Source organism: Apteryx rowi, unplaced genomic scaffold (genome assembly GCF_003343035.1).
Source record: "Apteryx rowi isolate R43461 unplaced genomic scaffold, aptRow1 scaffold_4, whole genome shotgun sequence".
Taxonomy (NCBI): Eukaryota; Metazoa; Chordata; class Aves; order Apterygiformes; family Apterygidae; genus Apteryx; species Apteryx rowi.
The window spans coordinates 4,151,186-4,169,336 of record NW_020450529.1 but is presented as its reverse complement, the minus strand read 5'-3'; the positions used below and the strand labels follow the sequence as shown (position 1 = coordinate 4,169,336).

General features: G+C 40.0%; 1 protein-coding gene across 3 annotated transcripts in view; it reads left to right on the top strand.

Moving 5' to 3' along the window:
• Window positions 1–13,381, top strand: part of CHL1 (cell adhesion molecule L1 like) — a 59,890-nt gene extending 46,509 nt beyond the window's left edge. For 2 of the 3 annotated variants that reach the window (XM_026074910.1, XM_026074909.1), the window contains 5 exons: window positions 1,095–1,274; window positions 9,230–9,391; window positions 10,088–10,219; window positions 10,882–10,954; window positions 13,165–13,381. In XM_026074910.1, coding sequence (XP_025930695.1) covers window positions 1,095–1,274; window positions 9,230–9,391; window positions 10,088–10,219; window positions 10,882–10,954; window positions 13,165–13,381 — 764 coding nt within the window. The remainder of the gene's footprint in view (window positions 1–1,094; window positions 1,275–9,229; window positions 9,392–10,087; window positions 10,220–10,881; window positions 10,955–13,164) is intronic. The other variant, XM_026074911.1, reaches the window with a different exon arrangement.
• Window positions 13,382–18,151: the final 4,770 nt, after the last annotated feature.

Below are 18,151 nucleotides of genomic sequence, written 5' to 3'. Positions count from 1 at the left end.
GGCAGGCCAAATGCATTTTCCAGAGCAAAGACGTTTTCGGTGTACTTTTCCAGTCTAGGCAAACTCACAATGCTGCCATGCTCTATTCCACATTTTATAGACTAATTAAATTACTTCAAATTTGCAAATGATGCCTAATGTAGTAGTTAAGACACATAAACTGTAGGAGATTTTTACTGAAGTGAAACTTATTCAACACAGAATGATTTGTAATGAGAATATTTTTGCCACATTTATTCAGATTTTCACATTATTTCATGACAGTAAGCACCTCCTTCCTGTAAAATTCCTCAGTAGAAATGAAGAACTATCACCGAGTCATGTTATTCAGTAATCACATTGAGAAACAACTCAGCTGCAGGTACAGAGGTGTTTCTTTCATGCCAATGGAGAACCGAGGAGCTAGAATAAAGATTTTGAGCAGATAAATTCAGGCAGAATGCAGTATTGATTCTAGGTTACCACGACAGCAAATGTGAAGTTTGATGGCAATTCAGGATATTTTATATGTTCTCGGAGGATGGAAGTGGCATACAGCGTGTGCTATTTACAGCAAGAAATCACCTCTGATGTTAGCAGAAGAGCCGCATACCTCTGCAGTCAGGGACTAGAGCCTGGACTAGAGGCCTTTAGTCTGTTTTAGATGATTATGTGCAGAGAGTGGATCCATCTATTGGGCAGTTTGGGAATGGCAACACCTCCTTCGGCAGCCAGCTGCACCAGAGCAGAGCAGAGCAGAATGGCCTGCCATCAGCTTGCTTGTGAAAGTTTGCAGATGTTTGGAAGCAAAGCAGAAATCACTTCATATATATTTAATATTCTAAGAGACCATAATTTTTACCTCCCCCTCAGTATATACATATCTCGAATTGGAGAGCTTTTTAAGTACAGTAATAGCTCAGCAAGTATTGGGTGGTTGATGTAGACAAGACAAATCCCATCTAAGTACTCCAYAAGCTAGTAAGATATGCTTATTCAGACTTGCATCCTTCCTACCTACTGCAAAACGCCTCCCTTGTGCGAGCACTCCTGACGCTTTTTATGTCGGTAGCATTCAGCTGCTGGATGTGACTCGACTCTCTTCTGTCTTCCAGTAAACGAAACGCATGAGATCGGCCCTCTGAATGACGTCAGCATAACAAACCATTCCACGCTCAGCTGGCGGCTTTCCAATCTCAGCTCCAGCACCAAGTACAAGTTCTACGTCAGGGCTTGTACAGTGAAAGGCTGTGGAAAGCCAGTCACAGAAGAAGGACTAACGATGGCTCAAGGGAGTAAGTTAATAGGCAATATGTTTTTATGTGGAGAAGCTTTAACAATAATGGAAAAATCTATTGAGAATATTCCAGGGTTGACATTTCCTCTGTAATTAGATGAAATAAATTTGTTTTTCTTTGCATGAGAACAATCAATGAACTTTTAATGTAGCCGTGCAGCACTTCAGAGAAGAAGAGCTTATCTGACTGTTTCATTCTGCTGTACAGTGCTATGTTTCTATTCCCACTGATCAACTCTTTAAGCTGTACTAGGATCAGCGATTTGCGTTTAGTCGTGAGCAGAAAATTGAAGATCTAAATAATGGGTCTTCAATGATATTATAAAACTAATTTCTGCCCTTGCATGATCATGGGGGACTCGCAACAACATTATTGTTGCAGTTATTTGACATGAAAAATCCATATTAACATAAAGTTGACTATAACACATTTGATCCATTATTTTATTATTATTTTATCAAAGACTGGAAGAGATCATTTGCAGACCACTTATACCTTCTCCAAAAACACTGATATTCAGTGACTTAAAGGAAAAGTACAAGCAAAATACTATTGCTCTTCTTTCTCATTCAGCTGAAATGAAATAAAATGTACTGTGCTCAGCAAGTCTGGAAATTTGACAATACAAAGAACAAGTCCTTAGCTATTAATCAGGAACCATTGCTATGGACTTACCACAGGGAAGGAGAAAAGAATGTGATAAGCAAAAGAGTCCTGGCTTCATCATTTTTAGCAATGATAACAGTCTGTAACAATGTTGATATAAAATAGAAAAATGGTCCTTGTTGCATAATATCCTGTCAGACTTGCAAACTGCAGAATCTCTTCAGTTACTGAACCTATAGGAAAGAAACGAGTAAAAAAAATTTTTTTAATTCATCACATCCCAGTTCAAGATCCAGTCATTTGTTTTCTCAACTAGTGAAACAAAACCTGTTCTAGGTTTTTAGGGTTTGGGGTTTTTCCCGTCACTTTTTTGGCAAAATTTTAGGCTATCCTAAGTGTTCCTCTGATCCRTATCTGGTTATAAAATGTAGCATCTTTCAGCATCTTTCTAAATGCATGCACAGCCTGAAAGAGGGATTTCCCGGCTGGYGTCCATCTGTCCGACGTGGCAATGCCGCAGAAGGGGGGTCACCAGCTTATCCCCCGTCCCTCCCCSCTGCACCCTGCCTGCCTGTCTGTCTCACAAGCGCAGACTCATCTCCTCCTCAGTCCGCAGTAATCCTCCGCTTCCGTTTGCAGCCTGACAGCCATTATTTCCAGGAAATTACCCTGCCCAGGCTGCGGCATAGTCTGCAAATCTGGGTCTGGGTTTCCATCCGTGTTTCTACCCTAGTTGTGCAGCAAACCATTCCAGCGAAGCTCACGAGCTTCCAAGGCCCAAATCACGTTGTTACCTTTTCTTCATAGTTCTTAGGGGCTCTCACCTTCCAGACTGCTGTTTTGGCCAGCCCTCCCCCTTGCCCTTGTTGTTTGCTAGCAAGATTTGTGATTAGTCCCCTTTTTCTCAAACCGACTCTGCTTAGGCGTCTTGGTTTGGCCACGTCATTCCCCTTAGGTGACACGTTGCATCATTAGACTATTTGGGCCTCTTTGCTGAAGTAAGTCAGCCGCTTCCCGAGTGTCCCATAGGCTGCAGACTCGCTGTAATGTGCAGGATCTCATGTTGCAGTAATCTATTAGCGAGAATCAAAATGTAATCTTCAGTAAGAAAGCCAAAGATGCTTTCTGCAGTCTAAAAATAAGCAATGTCATTGTATTAGTTACCTTTTTGGTCCTCGTTGGGCAGCCAGAATAATGTATTTTGGCCACTTGAAAGTCTTTAGCATAGCTGAATAACCTTATCAGGTTTTAAGGTGCTCATCCCTGCATTATATACTTAAAAGGATGATAATGTTGACATTCATTTCGCCCTTGTTGCCTTCTTTTCTGTCATAAGACTTTGTTTCAAAAATGGCAACAAGTGAAGTAAGCATTGCAGAATGCATGTCGACTGGAGTAGTACAGTTGTTTAAAAACTGCAGGGGTGCTATTCTGTGACCACTGCGTACTCCTTACGCGGATCTCCTGGTTCTCAGGCCACCCTAAGTTAGGACACTGCATCTGCCCCTGAGATGCCTTTGGAGTTTTGTGCCGTTATTTGTTGGCTAAATTGTTCAGGCAGTTTTCAACTACATGTGATAGGCAGAAAAAATCACGCTTTTCAGTGACCGTTGGGGGTTTTAAGCTGTGGCATGGGAAGCAGGGCAATCACTCAAAATTAAAACAATTTCTTTCCTTTAAAAATGGAGTGATTTCAAAAGTCCAGGTTTGTCATTTAAAATGACTCACGTAAATGACAGATCTAAAATGTGGTGCCCTCTGAAATGAAACTCCATAATAGAGCACTCCAGGTTTCTTTGGGTTTTGATTCAGTGATTCTATATCCAGTATATTCCATTTTTAGTAATAAAAACATAAAGCTCTCTTTGTTCCATTTAGGACTTGAATAGCTTCCATTGCTGTAGTGTGGCTTTTGTGGACTGTGCTGTGGGTGTTTCAGAATTTCAAAATACGTTCCCCAGAAAAGTGGAGATGTCTAGGGAGAAGCTATAGATTCATTCACATTTCATCACTGATATGTTTGAACTGAATCACTCATTACTTTCATTTGTTTGCAATTATCCCTGTTGGCATAGTCTGGATTGGAGAGTGAAGTCAAATCTTTCTTTTATACGTGATGTATGTATCACCACAAAAAAAAAAGTCTGAGAAGGAAAAATTATTGTGCCCTAAGTGATAATTTTACAAGCCTGTAATTTCTGTGCAACCCATTTGCTCGCAGTGAGTTTGCAGGGGTATGACTGGCCAAGTTTAGGACGCAAAGTTTCTCCCAATAAACACATAAATGGGCAAATCCAACTCATTCTCCCCTTTCTCTACAACTGCAGCATCTTCCTCAGTGAACAAACCATTCGGGTTCACTTTTTTGTGGGGAGTAACACATCCGTTTGGTTTACCGACGCTTTCCCAAAAGGCCAATGAGCGGATATCGATGCTCTCCTCTCCGTCTCTTCGCTCGCCGGCGGGTCCGAGCCGCGGTGTGCCGGCAGGACGCAGGCTGCCGTGGCGGGGCAGGCGCTCCACGCCTGAGACTGCCTCCGGCGCCTGGCGCTTCTCTGCCTGTTCCCTTCGCAGAGCAAAACCRCGCTTCAGTATTTGTCCCTAGGATTAAATCCACACCAAGTGGAATTAATGAGAAATAGAAGCGGGCCATACAGGCATAAAAGCTTTCATTTATAGCGTCCTTGTTGTACGAGCTAAAGCCCCTAGCACTGCTAACTAATACAAGGAGGAATAAAAGACCCGTTTTCCATGAATCATCTTAAATGTAATCGTAATAACTCAGATATGAAATACTGACGTATAACCCGAGATCTTCCTCTGCTGTTGATAAAATACTGTGGACAATCACTAAGAAGCTCTGCCCGCTGAGCTATATTATTTGTGGAAAAAAGCATATGAGTTTTTTGCACAAAAGCGCAGAATAAGGCCCCTCGTGACTGAAACGGCGGCTCGGGGTCCCGTGTAAAATGAATCCTTTTGCTTGTGATGTGTTACCGTGGCCCTTCTGCAGTCACCACAGCAAGTTACTGTTTCGTTATTTACCAGAGCATCTGAGTTAATTCTTTGGCTTTTTACCTGGGCCATTATTTGCTTAGTGACATTGAATTAATGATATGAAGGGAAATTGCTTAGTACTGCAAAATAAAGTATTTTTAAATTTTTGAATATAAAGAAAATCCCTTACATTCTGAATTACAATATGAATGACTGAATCAAGGTTTTAAGCCCAGCATTTTTTTTATCTACAGTGAAATGTTGCATATGAACCCTGCTGAAGAATTTATGAATTTGGTAATATTTGAATTTAACCATTTATTGTTGTTATTATTAGATCTTGATAAGTAAATGTTGTGAATTTATCTTGATTTCATTCCACGGAAGTAGGTATACTGTCTTTAGACAATGAGCCTTGTCTCTAACTTTTAATTTTCAGGCAGTATTTCTTAAGTGACCTACAAACTAATTAATTTTCCCTTTGAAAATCTCTATTTCCCAACGATCGTTAGCCCTCAGAAGTATAACACAAAATAATGTTCTTACATCAGTGAAGAAAATCATTTAACGGAAGAGTTCTTTTTAACTCAAAACTTGTTTTCATACAGAGCTGCCAGTGTATTTAGAGGATTACTAAATGCGTATTACGTCTTGGGAAAGATTGCTCTGTGTCCAGACATTCAGGCCTTAATGAAAAACTCATCCGGAGGAAGCCGTACGACTGCAGCTTTCCTTTCCAGAGGAGCCAAAGAAAAGAAGTTCACCAGTTCTGTTACGTTTCAGTGGCAATTGGCACCTAACCCCCCTCCTCCCCGGGCCCTTTGAAAACCGTAGCTTGAGTGAGATTTTTGTAGGACGAGGAAAGGAACTATTTCGAACACAACATACCATTTTAGTTCTCTTTTGCCACAAGCACAGCGAAAGAGGAAAAGCGCAGCGCGCTCAGCCGTACATAACTGCCCGCGGGGTGAGCAGCAGCCCCCCAGGTCCTAGGAGGGAGCAGAGCTTCTCTGGCCCTGGTCAAGGGAACCTGATGAGATCTCGGAGACAAATTCCTTTTTCCATCACTGCTGGCGCTCCGCTCTGCTGCCTCGGCTTCCACAGGGGAGCCGCGGACCGGCCGCCGGAGCAGGGGAACAAGCCCCGGACCCGGGGTCGTACCAGCTGCACCAGGGACGGCGACTACATGCTGCAGCATTGCTCCCAAACCCAGTCTTTCTGAGCCATGGAAATAGGCCTGTTAATTATGGCATGTTAAATGTAGCCGTCTTGGAGTGTTTTAAGCAAAGTTGCYGTTAACTGTATGTCTTTGCTATTTTTTGTCAAGACCTATGCTTTTTCGTGTTCCACCAGCCCGGCCCACAGAGAGCTACTGAGAGACAACACAAGTGAGCTGAAACAAGCTCCGAGGTCCTTTTCTGAGCTCAGCTTTCTCCTGCCAAGGACAATCAGTAGAAATAGTTGACTGCTAACTCAGTAGCCTCACCTATAAATTCTTCTCAAAAGATTTTTACACACAACAGGCTTAATCTCCATGGCTTAAAATCTTCGCAATTTAGCATGAATTACCTCCTGCACTATAAAAGTCCAGAAGATGAAGAATAGTTATGATGCATATTTATACACTTTTAATAGCCAGTCAGTAGAGGAAAACTAATGAAAGTTCAACTTTCCATTTATTGCAAGCAGATGTATTTAGACAGGCATGGTTAYAAATTAAGATATTGCCCACAATTAGTATTTAGTTGTTAGACTGCCGGCTTTTTTATATAAGTGTGTTTCCTAACAGATGTGCTAACTTTTGGAAAACTAGCACTCTTGCAAGTCTTTGGGGGCAGATTATATGTTTTTTCCCTTTATACCATAAGCTTCTATAAAAAATGTGTGTTCTGTTGTTCTCATAAATCTTGAAGCCCAGCAGGAATATTGTAAAATTGCAGTTCAGTGTTTAATGTTCATGCTAGTCCCATGATATGGCTGATAAATAGTGGGGGAAGATGAGAAGTGCTGGTGATATGCCTTTATTACTAATGCTTCTTCTCCCCTATTGTAGATTAAAAACCTAACCCAACTGCTTTCAATTTTCTGAAGCTAATTTCTGCAGCTCACTGACCTTTCAGTATATTGAGCTTTTCCTTATCTGTATATCTTTGCTTTTATTTTTCAGGATTCTGCACTGCTTTTTCTATTCCAGCCACCAAACTTTCCCCCAGTTAGCAATGCTTTTTCTTCTGTAGGTACTGTACTTGATTGCCTAACACAGACCAGAAAGAAATCGCGTGGAAGGAAAGCTTCTAATTGCTCGTCACTGGACACACGTACTGAGTTTTAAAGTCACAGAAAAAAAATCTGTTTAGTGTTTTGCGATAGCAAATGTTTAACATCCCGGAGAGCTGCTGGTAAATCACGGGTCCCAGGCAGATCAGGTTAGGCTGTTGAGGCAAAACTCCCGTGGTAGTTTATCCCTGATCCAGCCAGGCCCTTAAGCGTGTGCTCAGCAGCGTGGAGGGATCACCTGGCAGGAAAGGGGTTATTTTCCAGCTGTACCAGTTCCCTGTTTCTGTTTATGCAAGTAGCTGAGCGTTCAAAAACAAGTGGCTGGCACAAGCTGGAAATAAATAGGTGAGACGTACGGACTGGTTAGTTGGTTTAACCAAATGCACAACGAACAGCGGCTGTGGACCTACCGTTGAGCTCAGGGTTAAGCATTTTGCTTACGAAGAATTCAGTGAACCTTTGTTGTGTGCAAATTGGAATATATGATTATCAGGTCTGCTTGGCATGCATAAGTGTTGTATGGTATTTAATGCATAATGAGACTGAAGTTCACATTAAGTCTTGTTACTTTATGGATAGTGTTTCAATTAAATGCATTTTTCTGATGTCTTAATTTTAGAAAATGTAATTAAAATATACCTGTGGTATCCTGTTGCTTAATTTGAGGTTTGATTAAAAATTATAGCTCAGTTTCACATACTTCATTTAGCAAAACCTACCAATAGATGGATTAATTTATGCTAATACACTGTGCTTCAGTATCAGCAGTATTTCAGCTGTACGTGTTCTCTTTGGTTCCCAGTGGTCTACTAATTTAAATGCTTATTGTAATATATGTAGAGTTGCCTTGGAAAACTTATCATATACTGCTTCTTTGATTGTGCCTGCATTGGTCTTAATCTTTTTTTTTTTTTTCCTTCAGCTGTCAACTAAGCCTTAATCTCTCAAAGCTTCTCGCTTTGCTTGTTTACTAGTTTAGGTATTAATGAGCATTGTTTTGCTGGCAGTGCTAGTTGGTCGAGCAGTTTTCAAATTATATTCTGTGCTCAATGCTTTAGCTTAGGAGACTTCAGAAAGACGGCCAGATAAATCAAGCAAATTAGGCAACTGAACGCAATTAAAGAGTCATATTTATTAATGCTATCTTCCACAATTTGTTTCCTAACATGGAGGGTAAGCGCACTCTTGTGCTGGACCCATTGGTTAACCAAAGAAATCCCTCATATGAACAAGCGGTTCTGAATTTGGTTGTATGCACAGACTTYACACATCGTTCTTGGAGTGAGTGCTAGCGTATATAGATGTCCTTTTACTGCTATCCACAAATGCTATTTTTAAAAAACGTATTTAATACCCTACAATGTTAATGCAGACAGAAATTACAGTAGGAGTGCAAGTAAAAAGATTCTAAAATTAGACCTACTGGAATTTCCCTTCTACCTCCTAATCAAATATTAAACTCATCAAGAATATTTAAATACCTAAATATCCATTTAAAAGAAAACTGCAGCTGTATCTAATACAGTGTTTTGCATGGGCATTGTGGAATTTAAAAGGACATGGAACATCACTGTCAGGAGAGAAATGGGTATAAATCCCAATGCTAATTTTTTCCGTGAGACATACAAGAATCCATTTCTAGATAACAAGCTGGCTGTTCTCCCCTGCTGAGTTCAGTTCAATGGGAGAAGCATCAAACCCCAGATTATCTATACAAAGCAAGCCCATTTTCAAGTTGCAATTTTTTTAAGCACACATTAGTTAAGGCAGATCCATAATCCCCCATCATTGTTAACTTCCATCCTGGGAAAAGTACAACAGCCTTCATAAACATCAGGATTATTTCAGTCTGCTGTTTATTTTATCTGATAGAATATTAAAAATCAAATAGAGGGAATGTTTTTGATTTTACTGTCTGCTTTTAAAAATCAGATTATCTGATGACAAATGTTAAACATATCCTTGTGTGTCGTATTTGTGTGTTATTTAGATTATTTGTAACTGTGCATGTCACAGGCCTTTGTTCAATGAATAAAATTAATCAATATGACTTGAATATGTACATTTCATAGGTAAAGGGATCGGCAAGATTTCAGAAGCAGTAAATCCCACCCAAAAGTTTCACCCCATTGAGGCACTTGAGCCTGGAACTGAATATACAGTTCGTCTAGTGACTAAGAATTGGGTTGATAACAATAGCATTTTTGAAGATGTAATTGAGACAAGGGGGAGAGGTGAGAAATGAAACCCTTCAAGGTGATAAAGATTTATTTTGAATGTAAATAAATGTTGAGGTTATATATTTTGATGTGCACTGGAAGTGTAAACTTAAATATCAAAATCATAAAATATGAATTTGCTCTGTGATTTTTAAGTTGACTCTTGCAGTTGAATGCCATCGGAGCATAAATGCATCCATGGTTCTCAGTTAGATATTACACTTTACTTGATACACAGTAACCTGAAACAATTATAGACCTTTACAAAACATAGTTTTACCTCCTATGCAATTTTGAAAGGGTAGTTTTGTGATATAATTTGTGTTATATGTGCTAGTCGAGTGGTTTGCATGCATCAGGTGCACTTTTAACTTTATTTCTTTCGCGAAACTGCTTTTGCATGAGAAGCTTAACAATTCTCCGTTCAGCTTTCCTAGTTGGCATTAATCCTTTGAGTCAAATACTCTTTCAGAATTTCTTTTCCAAAACATCTGTATTGTGCCTTGTAGACAGTGCATTCACCTTAGGTCTAAAAATGTCACACTTGGACATATTTCTGTCTTGTATTTCTTCAAATTGAGCACAATAAGTAGTGACAGTCTGATTCAATTAAAATTCAGTGAAGAAAATGTTAAGTACTCATTTTATGGAAAGGTGATGCCATTTTCGTCTGGCTAATTTTCTTTTTACTTCTCACCTTTTTTTGCAAAGCTTATGCTGGCATTTATGACGGAATTTCCACCCAGGGGTGGTTTATTGGACTGATGTGCGCCATCGCTTTGCTCACCTTGCTGCTGCTAACCGTTTGCTTTGTCAGAAGAAATAAAGGAGGAAAATATTCAGGTAAACGAATTTATTGTCATTTTGCTATGTTCACAAGTTAATAACAAGCATTCTTCAGACTTTTATCTCTGGAGGCTGCAAAGCCACAGGCGGAAACACCCAATTAGGATCTGTAGCTTTTGATAAATATCCACAGAGTGGTTTCTAATGAACACAGGCATAACTGTGCTCTCTTGGTGAGAGAGTGCTGTGGGCTGGTAAGAGATCAAGCCCAGGTCTTCGATACTGCTTGCTCAATATTTCGGTATTTAATCCACCATAGAGTCAAGGTCCTGAACAGATGCACCTCTGAGCCTCCTGTGAAGGGCCACTTGCATGCTCCCCTTCCACCTAGTAACTGCTACTTGAAGTGATAACTGACATACGCTTCCAACCATAGCCAAATTGCAGAACAATAAAATATTTTGCTAAATGTATTTCTGTAATTTTCAAAGCAATGAGTAAGGATTTAAGTGTAAAACACTTGCTGGGTCTCTTAGAAATTAGGTATTGACAATTCAATGAAAACAGGCTCYTTGAGTGCAGTAAAACATTTGGTGAAAGCTGTTGTCTTCCAGGGCAAGCTGTAGGTAATGAGAGGCAGTTTTCCCATTGCACCTGCAAAAAGAAGAGTCCATGACGGAACATGGCATACAGATCTGTGCTTTATTTTATTTGTACAGTGAAAGAAAAAGAAGATTTGCATCCAGATCCTGAAGCTCAATCAATAAAAGATGAAATCTTTGGGGAATATAGGTAAATAGGACTTGCTTTAACAAGCGTTTTTGTTTGTTGGGTTTTTTTTTTCATTTCTAGATGTCATCACCGGTTTTTATTTAGGACATTTTACAGCATGCAAGTAACRCTATTTTTTCATTTTCAAAGCAAACCTCACAGGAGTGGATGATAGTAGGAATATACAGGTATATCCAGTATACTTAAATCCACCCAAGTTGGGATATAAGTAAATGTTGATGTATTAGTGGTTATTTTTCACATGCTTTTTATTTAACATTGTATGAATAATGTAAATATATTTGATAATTTGGGGTCCTGTTCTAATGTCCACTGAAGCCAATAGAAAGATTTGTATGCCTTCAGTGGGCTTCTCAAACCTGGTCAGACCCTCATCTTGTAACGTGGGGATTGTTCATTCTGGGGGAGAAAACAAGAAAAAGTTTAAAAAACAGAAAGACATGGCAAAAAAAATCTCACTACAGAAGTTTCTGTGTGAGAACCGAAATAATCACTTTGGCTGCTTTAAAATAAACAAAGTTTACAGTATTGTGTAACTGTGGTATGAAGAAAAATGCRTCATTATACAAGCTGTACTGGAAAACTGGTGTAGCTGGCCTTAAAGGCATAAAGTTTCTGGAGAAATCCCACTTATATACTACATTATTTGTACTGGAATAGGGTTTTTTTCTGCATAATTTCATCTTTATTTAATTTTTAATGCTTTCTAATGGGACAAATATTTAGAAAGGTAAGAAAGTCCTGAGGTTAACTTTCACCCCACCCCCCCAAATCCAAACTTGTCTTTTTATGAATAGAAATGCCATGTGCAGTAAAGTAGCAAGTACTCTTAATGCATTGATTACATGTTATTGATTAGATATTGAAGAAATAAACTTCAGGCATGTTTCTCTCTTTTTCCTCAGATAACATTGCCAAAGCTTTGGTGCAGGATTGGTATAAACAAGGACTGTAGTCAAATAATTACGTACCTAGTCCAGAGGCCTAATTTGGGGGTTATTTAAAGATTTTTAGTCGACTTTCCTGCTTCCTTTTGTGTGTGATTTTTTCCCCCCCCTTGATAGTTGGAAACATGTTTAAAAACCACGGATGCATCCTGATGCTTTTTCTTACCTTCAACCCCTTAAAGCCACAGAGAGGCTTTAAGTAATAGTTTCGTACGAGCAGGCTACAGAGCAGTATGTGATGCTGTGGCAATATGATCGGCTGTGAGCTGCTGACCACGGGCAACTCTCATCTTGCTCGAAACGGTGAAACGTCAGAGCACTAGTCTAAGAGAGACTCATGACCGTACCTAATAGATGGCCCTGAAGTAGTCTAAAACGTCTGTGTGTAGCTCAGAGAGGCTTCACAGACATTTTTGTCTGGTGGAATTTCCTGAGTTTACTTCATTTTGGTTGCTGGTTTGTCCATTTCCTTTAAATTGCCGTTGAACACGTACTGCGTATTAGCAGATAMGGATACTCTGAAGTTTTACGATGCAAATTCTGCTTTCACTCCTCCCTTTTCCTCCCCTTTATCAGAGAGAAACTCCATTAGTTACAGTAAGATAAGACACCAGGAGAACAGGTGAAAAAAGGGAAAAAAACCCACTTTGTTATTTCCCTAAAACCAAATAAATGCTCGCAAAGCAGTGAGATATAACCTACAGCTTATGCCTCATCCTGCAACTGTACTTCAGTTCACCCGCCCGCTTCAAAAGGAAAATGCAACAAATGGGCCCTGAAAATTGCCCACTGCCTTGTGAAATGAAAATGCCTCTTTCTGTGAGGTACAAAAGACTTGACATAGGCTCCGCTCACTGGAAGGGATCCCTAAAGTCCTTTCTAGCATTTACACCTTGCTTTTCTACCCCCTTCACTTTCTGTCCCTTCTCCTTCACTCCATCTTTGCAAAGGCAAAAAGAGCAAAGGGACCAAACCAAAACACAGGAGCGGTTTTCAGTAGGGTTTCCCTTTTTAACCAGTTTTGTTAAGCACAGACTGATGTACGTGGAGAATTCAGGGAGCACGGAGGTCAGCGTAGCTGAGCTGCGCGAGCTGCCCTGGACCGAGCAGGAAGCAAACGGTCAGGCTGTTCTGAGTGTCCAACCCGCGTAGAAAATGTCGCATTCGCTCTTCCCTGATCCCGGGTTCTCTCATTTTAAAAGAGCCGTTTCGTGCTTGCAATAAAAAGCTGGATTTTTGGAAAGACGTTTCTTTGTTTTGTAGTGACAGCGATGAAAAGCCGCTGAAAGGCAGCCTCCAGTCAATAAACGGGGACATTAAAGCCACCGAAAGTGCTGATAGTCTGGTAGATTATGGAGAAGGGGAACACGGGATGTTCGATGAAGATGGTTCATTTATTGGAGCTTATTCTGGATCTAAGGAAAAAGGATCAGTTGAAAGCACTGGGAGTTCTACAGCAACTTTTCCTCTCCATGCATAAAATATTAGCAAGAATGATTCATTTTTAATCGTGATATTTATCCTGACTAGTACTCCACGGTTACCATGTGTGATTGGAAATAGGTTGCCAATTGAGTCAGCCAGGAACCCGACATCCAGGTAATACAAAATTAAGTCACTGCCACTGAAAGATGATTTTTAGACTTTTCCATCCTAATTGTTTACATGTTTTCTTCTAATGAAAACCAATCGAATCATTCCTTATTATACAAAATATGTCACTCAGTCTTACCAAAACACAGTTTCTCAGTGTTAAATATATATAGTTACTTGCTACTCTGTGTTTCTTAGTTTTGGAATATGTTTCTCTGTAAAATATTTCTTTTCTTGCGTGGCTGTTGTCACTTTGTACATACGTTTATACCCAGTATTCCCTCACATACCATGACCTTAGCCTTGGAGAGGTCAGAACACAGTAAGAAAAACAAAGAAAAACACAGATTACAAAGTGACACAATGAATCCTACTGAGGAAAACCATAATTTTAAATGCTGGAGAAATATATTCTATGTATTATTTAATTTTTCATAAAGAAAAAAAACTCCTTTGCTTAAGATAACTCTGAAATTATTTTAGTGGTTACAGCTGACTGCAATTACCGTTACTTAGAGATGCAACTTTATGCGTGGAAAATTTGCTCTCAAAAGATAAAGTTCAGATCGTGTGTATGAATCTTCTGTCCAGTAGCTGGCACTATTTCCTTAAATAAAGTAAGCTGCAGTAACTTTCCTGTGGCAAGGCAAAACAGGGTTCCCATCAGATCATCATTAAAAAGAATTTTAATTTGATTTCCCGAATCTCTGCAAGCTGCATTTCTAAGCAAAAGGCTTTTTGCCTGTCTCATATCTGTATATTTGTGTGCTAGCATACATTTCATGGAGACATTGTACATATGCTATTAATATTGACACAATTTAAAATCAGYCTTGTTTTATTTTGAAATGAGACATGATGCTAGCATGAGTCTGTGTAGCCGTGTAGTAATAGAATTGCTTCTCAATATGAGCCTGAACCAGCGAAACTAGTTTTCAGAAGGAGGAGTTGTGTGTAAGCCAGTCATATGAATCGTATTTCTTTCTAATATCACATAAAATAGATCTACCTGACTATCAAGAGATCATTTATTTTCAAGCTATTCATTGTTAAATAAACAAAAGCGAAAGCAAAGAGGAAATATTACGGTATAGTTTCTTTTATATTTTGTTTACTGAATGCTGGTTTAAAGCCTCTCTGTTGCAGTTCTTTTCTTTGCCAGTTGTTTCCACTAYGGACTCAGCAAAGCTGAGCGCTCTTACCAGCACATTTTTTTGGTCTTTTAGTATTTGGATCTCCCGATTATCTGTAAAATCACTTGTATTTTGATATATGCTTGTTTGATTAGAGTATTAATACTGCTTCATTTCTTCCACTTCAGTTATAATTTTTTTAAACATTGTTGTGAGAAAACTAGTTACTGTAGGAGGAATAGGTCCTAAAAGCCATTTACATCCTGGTAGTAATTAGGCAAATGTCCCTCATGGTCTCCGTTAGTTCAGTGGAAGAAAGAGTGGAAGTAACAATTACTCACATGATTAAGAGTTTACAGATAACACCTAGAATTAAAAGTCTATTAGTTGCACATATAAATGCACTTTGTTACAAATAGAAAGGCCGTGATTTATAAGTAGCTAACCTTAAGTTTGTGCCCCTCACTAGAGTGGCTGAATTCTCAAAAGTGCTCCGTGATTTCTGAAAATAATAAGTCTTTGGTGCTGGATGCTTCTGAATAGCTGTTCCTCTTTTATATTTTTACTCGCAATGACCTTTTCTGTAGCCTCTATTTGGAAAAAGCAAATCCCCAACAAGCAAACCCCCAAACCCCAGTGATGCTGTGTGGATGAGCATAAATCAGTCAAAAATAGTCCCACTCCATGTCAGTGATCGCTGTGATGTGAAGGATTTGACAGTCGTTCATTCCTTAAAGTTTTATTTTCTGCATTTCACTTAAGCTGAATGCTGAAAAAGTCCAAAGTCATCTTCATTTAAAAAGGARACCAGGGAGTAAATTGGAGGGATGTGAAAATTGGCATCTTGTCARCAAAGAGAGATTTTCCACCAGGATCGTTATCTGCTGACTCTTGCCTGCCGTAACCCAAAAGAGATAAAGACTAAGAACTGATTAGACTTGTGACAACCTTTGCTGCAAGCTTCAGCCTGTTTTTAATGTATTTCCTTTAGGAATCATCTGCCCTAGCGCATGCTACTGCAGTGTTGATTACAGGCGAGTTTTGCTTTGTCTTCTCAGTCATTTTCATTGAAATATTTTGTATTTTAAATGGAGATATTTCTGCTGTCTGACACTTCTTAAATATGAAAGCTAATCCCTTARTCTTACATCTCCACCACACTGAGGATCGCTAATGATGCAAGGAGGGCYGCTTTGGCTTCCTCAGGTAGCTGGAGAAATAAATCCCGAAACACCCGTTTTCCCGTACCAAAGTYACAGCCCTCTCCTGCTTTTCGAGGGGTGATGGATTTCAGGCTGCTTTTCTCCTTTCTTAGCGTGGTCCCAACCCCTGCAAATTCGCAGACCCCCCAAAGTTGCCCCCGCGGGGCAGCGAGAGGCAAGGAACAGAATTAGGGCAGGTTCCCCCAAAGCGGCAGCAGCTGCCCTGAGCGAAGAGCCCGGGCAGGGCCGTGTCGGTCTCCGACGCGGGACCCGGCCGCGGCTCCTCCACAGGGCYGGCGGCGCTCGGGCGTCTGCTGCTGCTTCGGGGTGCTGCAGATCCCCAAAAACACCTTCGTTAAACAGGCGCAAATTCCAGATCGTATTAGTGAGTGTCAGGTTATCGAATAAGGAATAAATCCCCTGCGCTATCACTTGCTCTGTTGCTGCTAAGAGATGTTTACGACATTCCTGCGATGTGCTACTCATCTGTGCCGGTATGAGTGCTTTTTCTATTAAAATTTTAATTCAGACCCTTAAATCTTAATGTTAGTGTTTCATTATGCCTCAGGGCCTAAAAATCATGCAGTGACAAAAAGATGTGYAATGGAATTTTTACAGTGTGCACTGACTTTTGAGGAATATGCCCAATGAATATTAAACTAATGGCTAAAACTCCTCGGGAATCTAACTCACAGGAGCTTTCTTCTCTTTCTCACTCATTTCTTTTCCTTTTTTTTTTCTCCGTTGGGGTTGTATTTTATTTTTTAAGGGTACCACTCATACAGTGTATCTTGGAAAGTGCAGGCCACTAATGCTTTTTAAGAGATTTGCTTTCAAAAGTAAACTAACACTGTAAGCTTATAGTTTCCGAAGCAGTTCGTTGTCATTGCCAGTAAACGGTCTGCATTTTCTTTCTAGGGCAGTGTGTTGCAGATGAGAGGCAGTATGGACGTGTAGATTGAATTAGAAGTATCAATAGTAACTGTACCGCAACTTTGAAATAGTCCCTTAATCAAATAACTTTTTTATGCTGTCTGGGAGCATTTATTAAATTTAGTTGATGGAAATCTGTAGTGATTTCATTAATTTGTACCTACCCTGGAATTTAAAATTGCATGACTGGAGGAGGAAGGGCCCTGTGTCAATAAGCACCAGCAGTGTGAGCACCCAAACTACGTCGTATAGGAAATTCTAATGAATCAGTCCTGGTGTCTTCTGCTGCCAATGTGCTAGTGTCAAGGGCGAGACAATTGGAGAAATGATTCAAGTTGGTTGTTTGGGGGGTCACTTTTGGGTACAACACGTTGCTACGTTTTGCTGCCAGTACGAGTGTGAGAGGGGAAATGACGTTTCTGGAGTTGGCGTCTCYGTGGACCCGGGCGGCGCTTGGCCCGGCGGTGGGAGCAGCTCCCTGGCGCCGGACAGTCCCTGCCTGGGAGCTCAGGCGGCCTCTTTCCGGACAGGAGAGGTGCAAATGTGGCTCATACAGACGGCTGTGAGGTTTTCACTGTGCGTAACATTATTCAAATAAAATCATCTCTTCTTTATTATAGGAAAAAATACAAAGCTGTATGCTAGCTGCCCTCATAGCCCATTTGCTTTCACAGAGCAGCATATCGTTGATTGATTCAGGTACGGATTGCAACCTCAGACCTAAGCRTATGGTTTCTATGTTTATTTAAAAAAAAAAAGTAATTGCACAATAGAGAATTTGTAGGAATGGCCTCAGYTTCATTTTCTGGTAAAATTTGTGAACCCAGGCTTCAGAAATCTGCATTTTGGGGCCGCCAACACTTGACTGGGCTCTCCGGGAGCAGGCTGCCCCGGGCAGGGCTGTGTCATTGCGACGGGCACAGTGAGAAGCCAAATCAGAAAATGATTTTCCCCTCTGGACAAAAATGTGCGTGTGTGTGTGTGTACACATATGTGTGTGTATGTATAATAAACAACTTCTCTGTAACTCTATTTTAAATGTATCTRATTAGTGTATCATTTAATGATTCATGACACTTGTTTTGTTGTGGTCTTACTACACAAATTTTAATGAGTAGCTCTTTTTCTGATAACTGCTTCCTTTGACTGAATGGGTCAGATCCAATGTGTGAGAGGTTTTAATAGAAATATTCAGGCCAATGTTCTTTTTGAGAGGAAAACAAATACTAGCACAATCTTTCTGTACAAGAAGTTTTTTTACAGTAATTCCTCATGTAGTTTTGTAAACTAATGTTAGGATGACATTCACTAATCCTCGTGCACTTCTGAAAGGAAATCTCATCGTAATCTGTTTTATAGTCATTATCTTGCAGATGAGTGGTTAGTCTA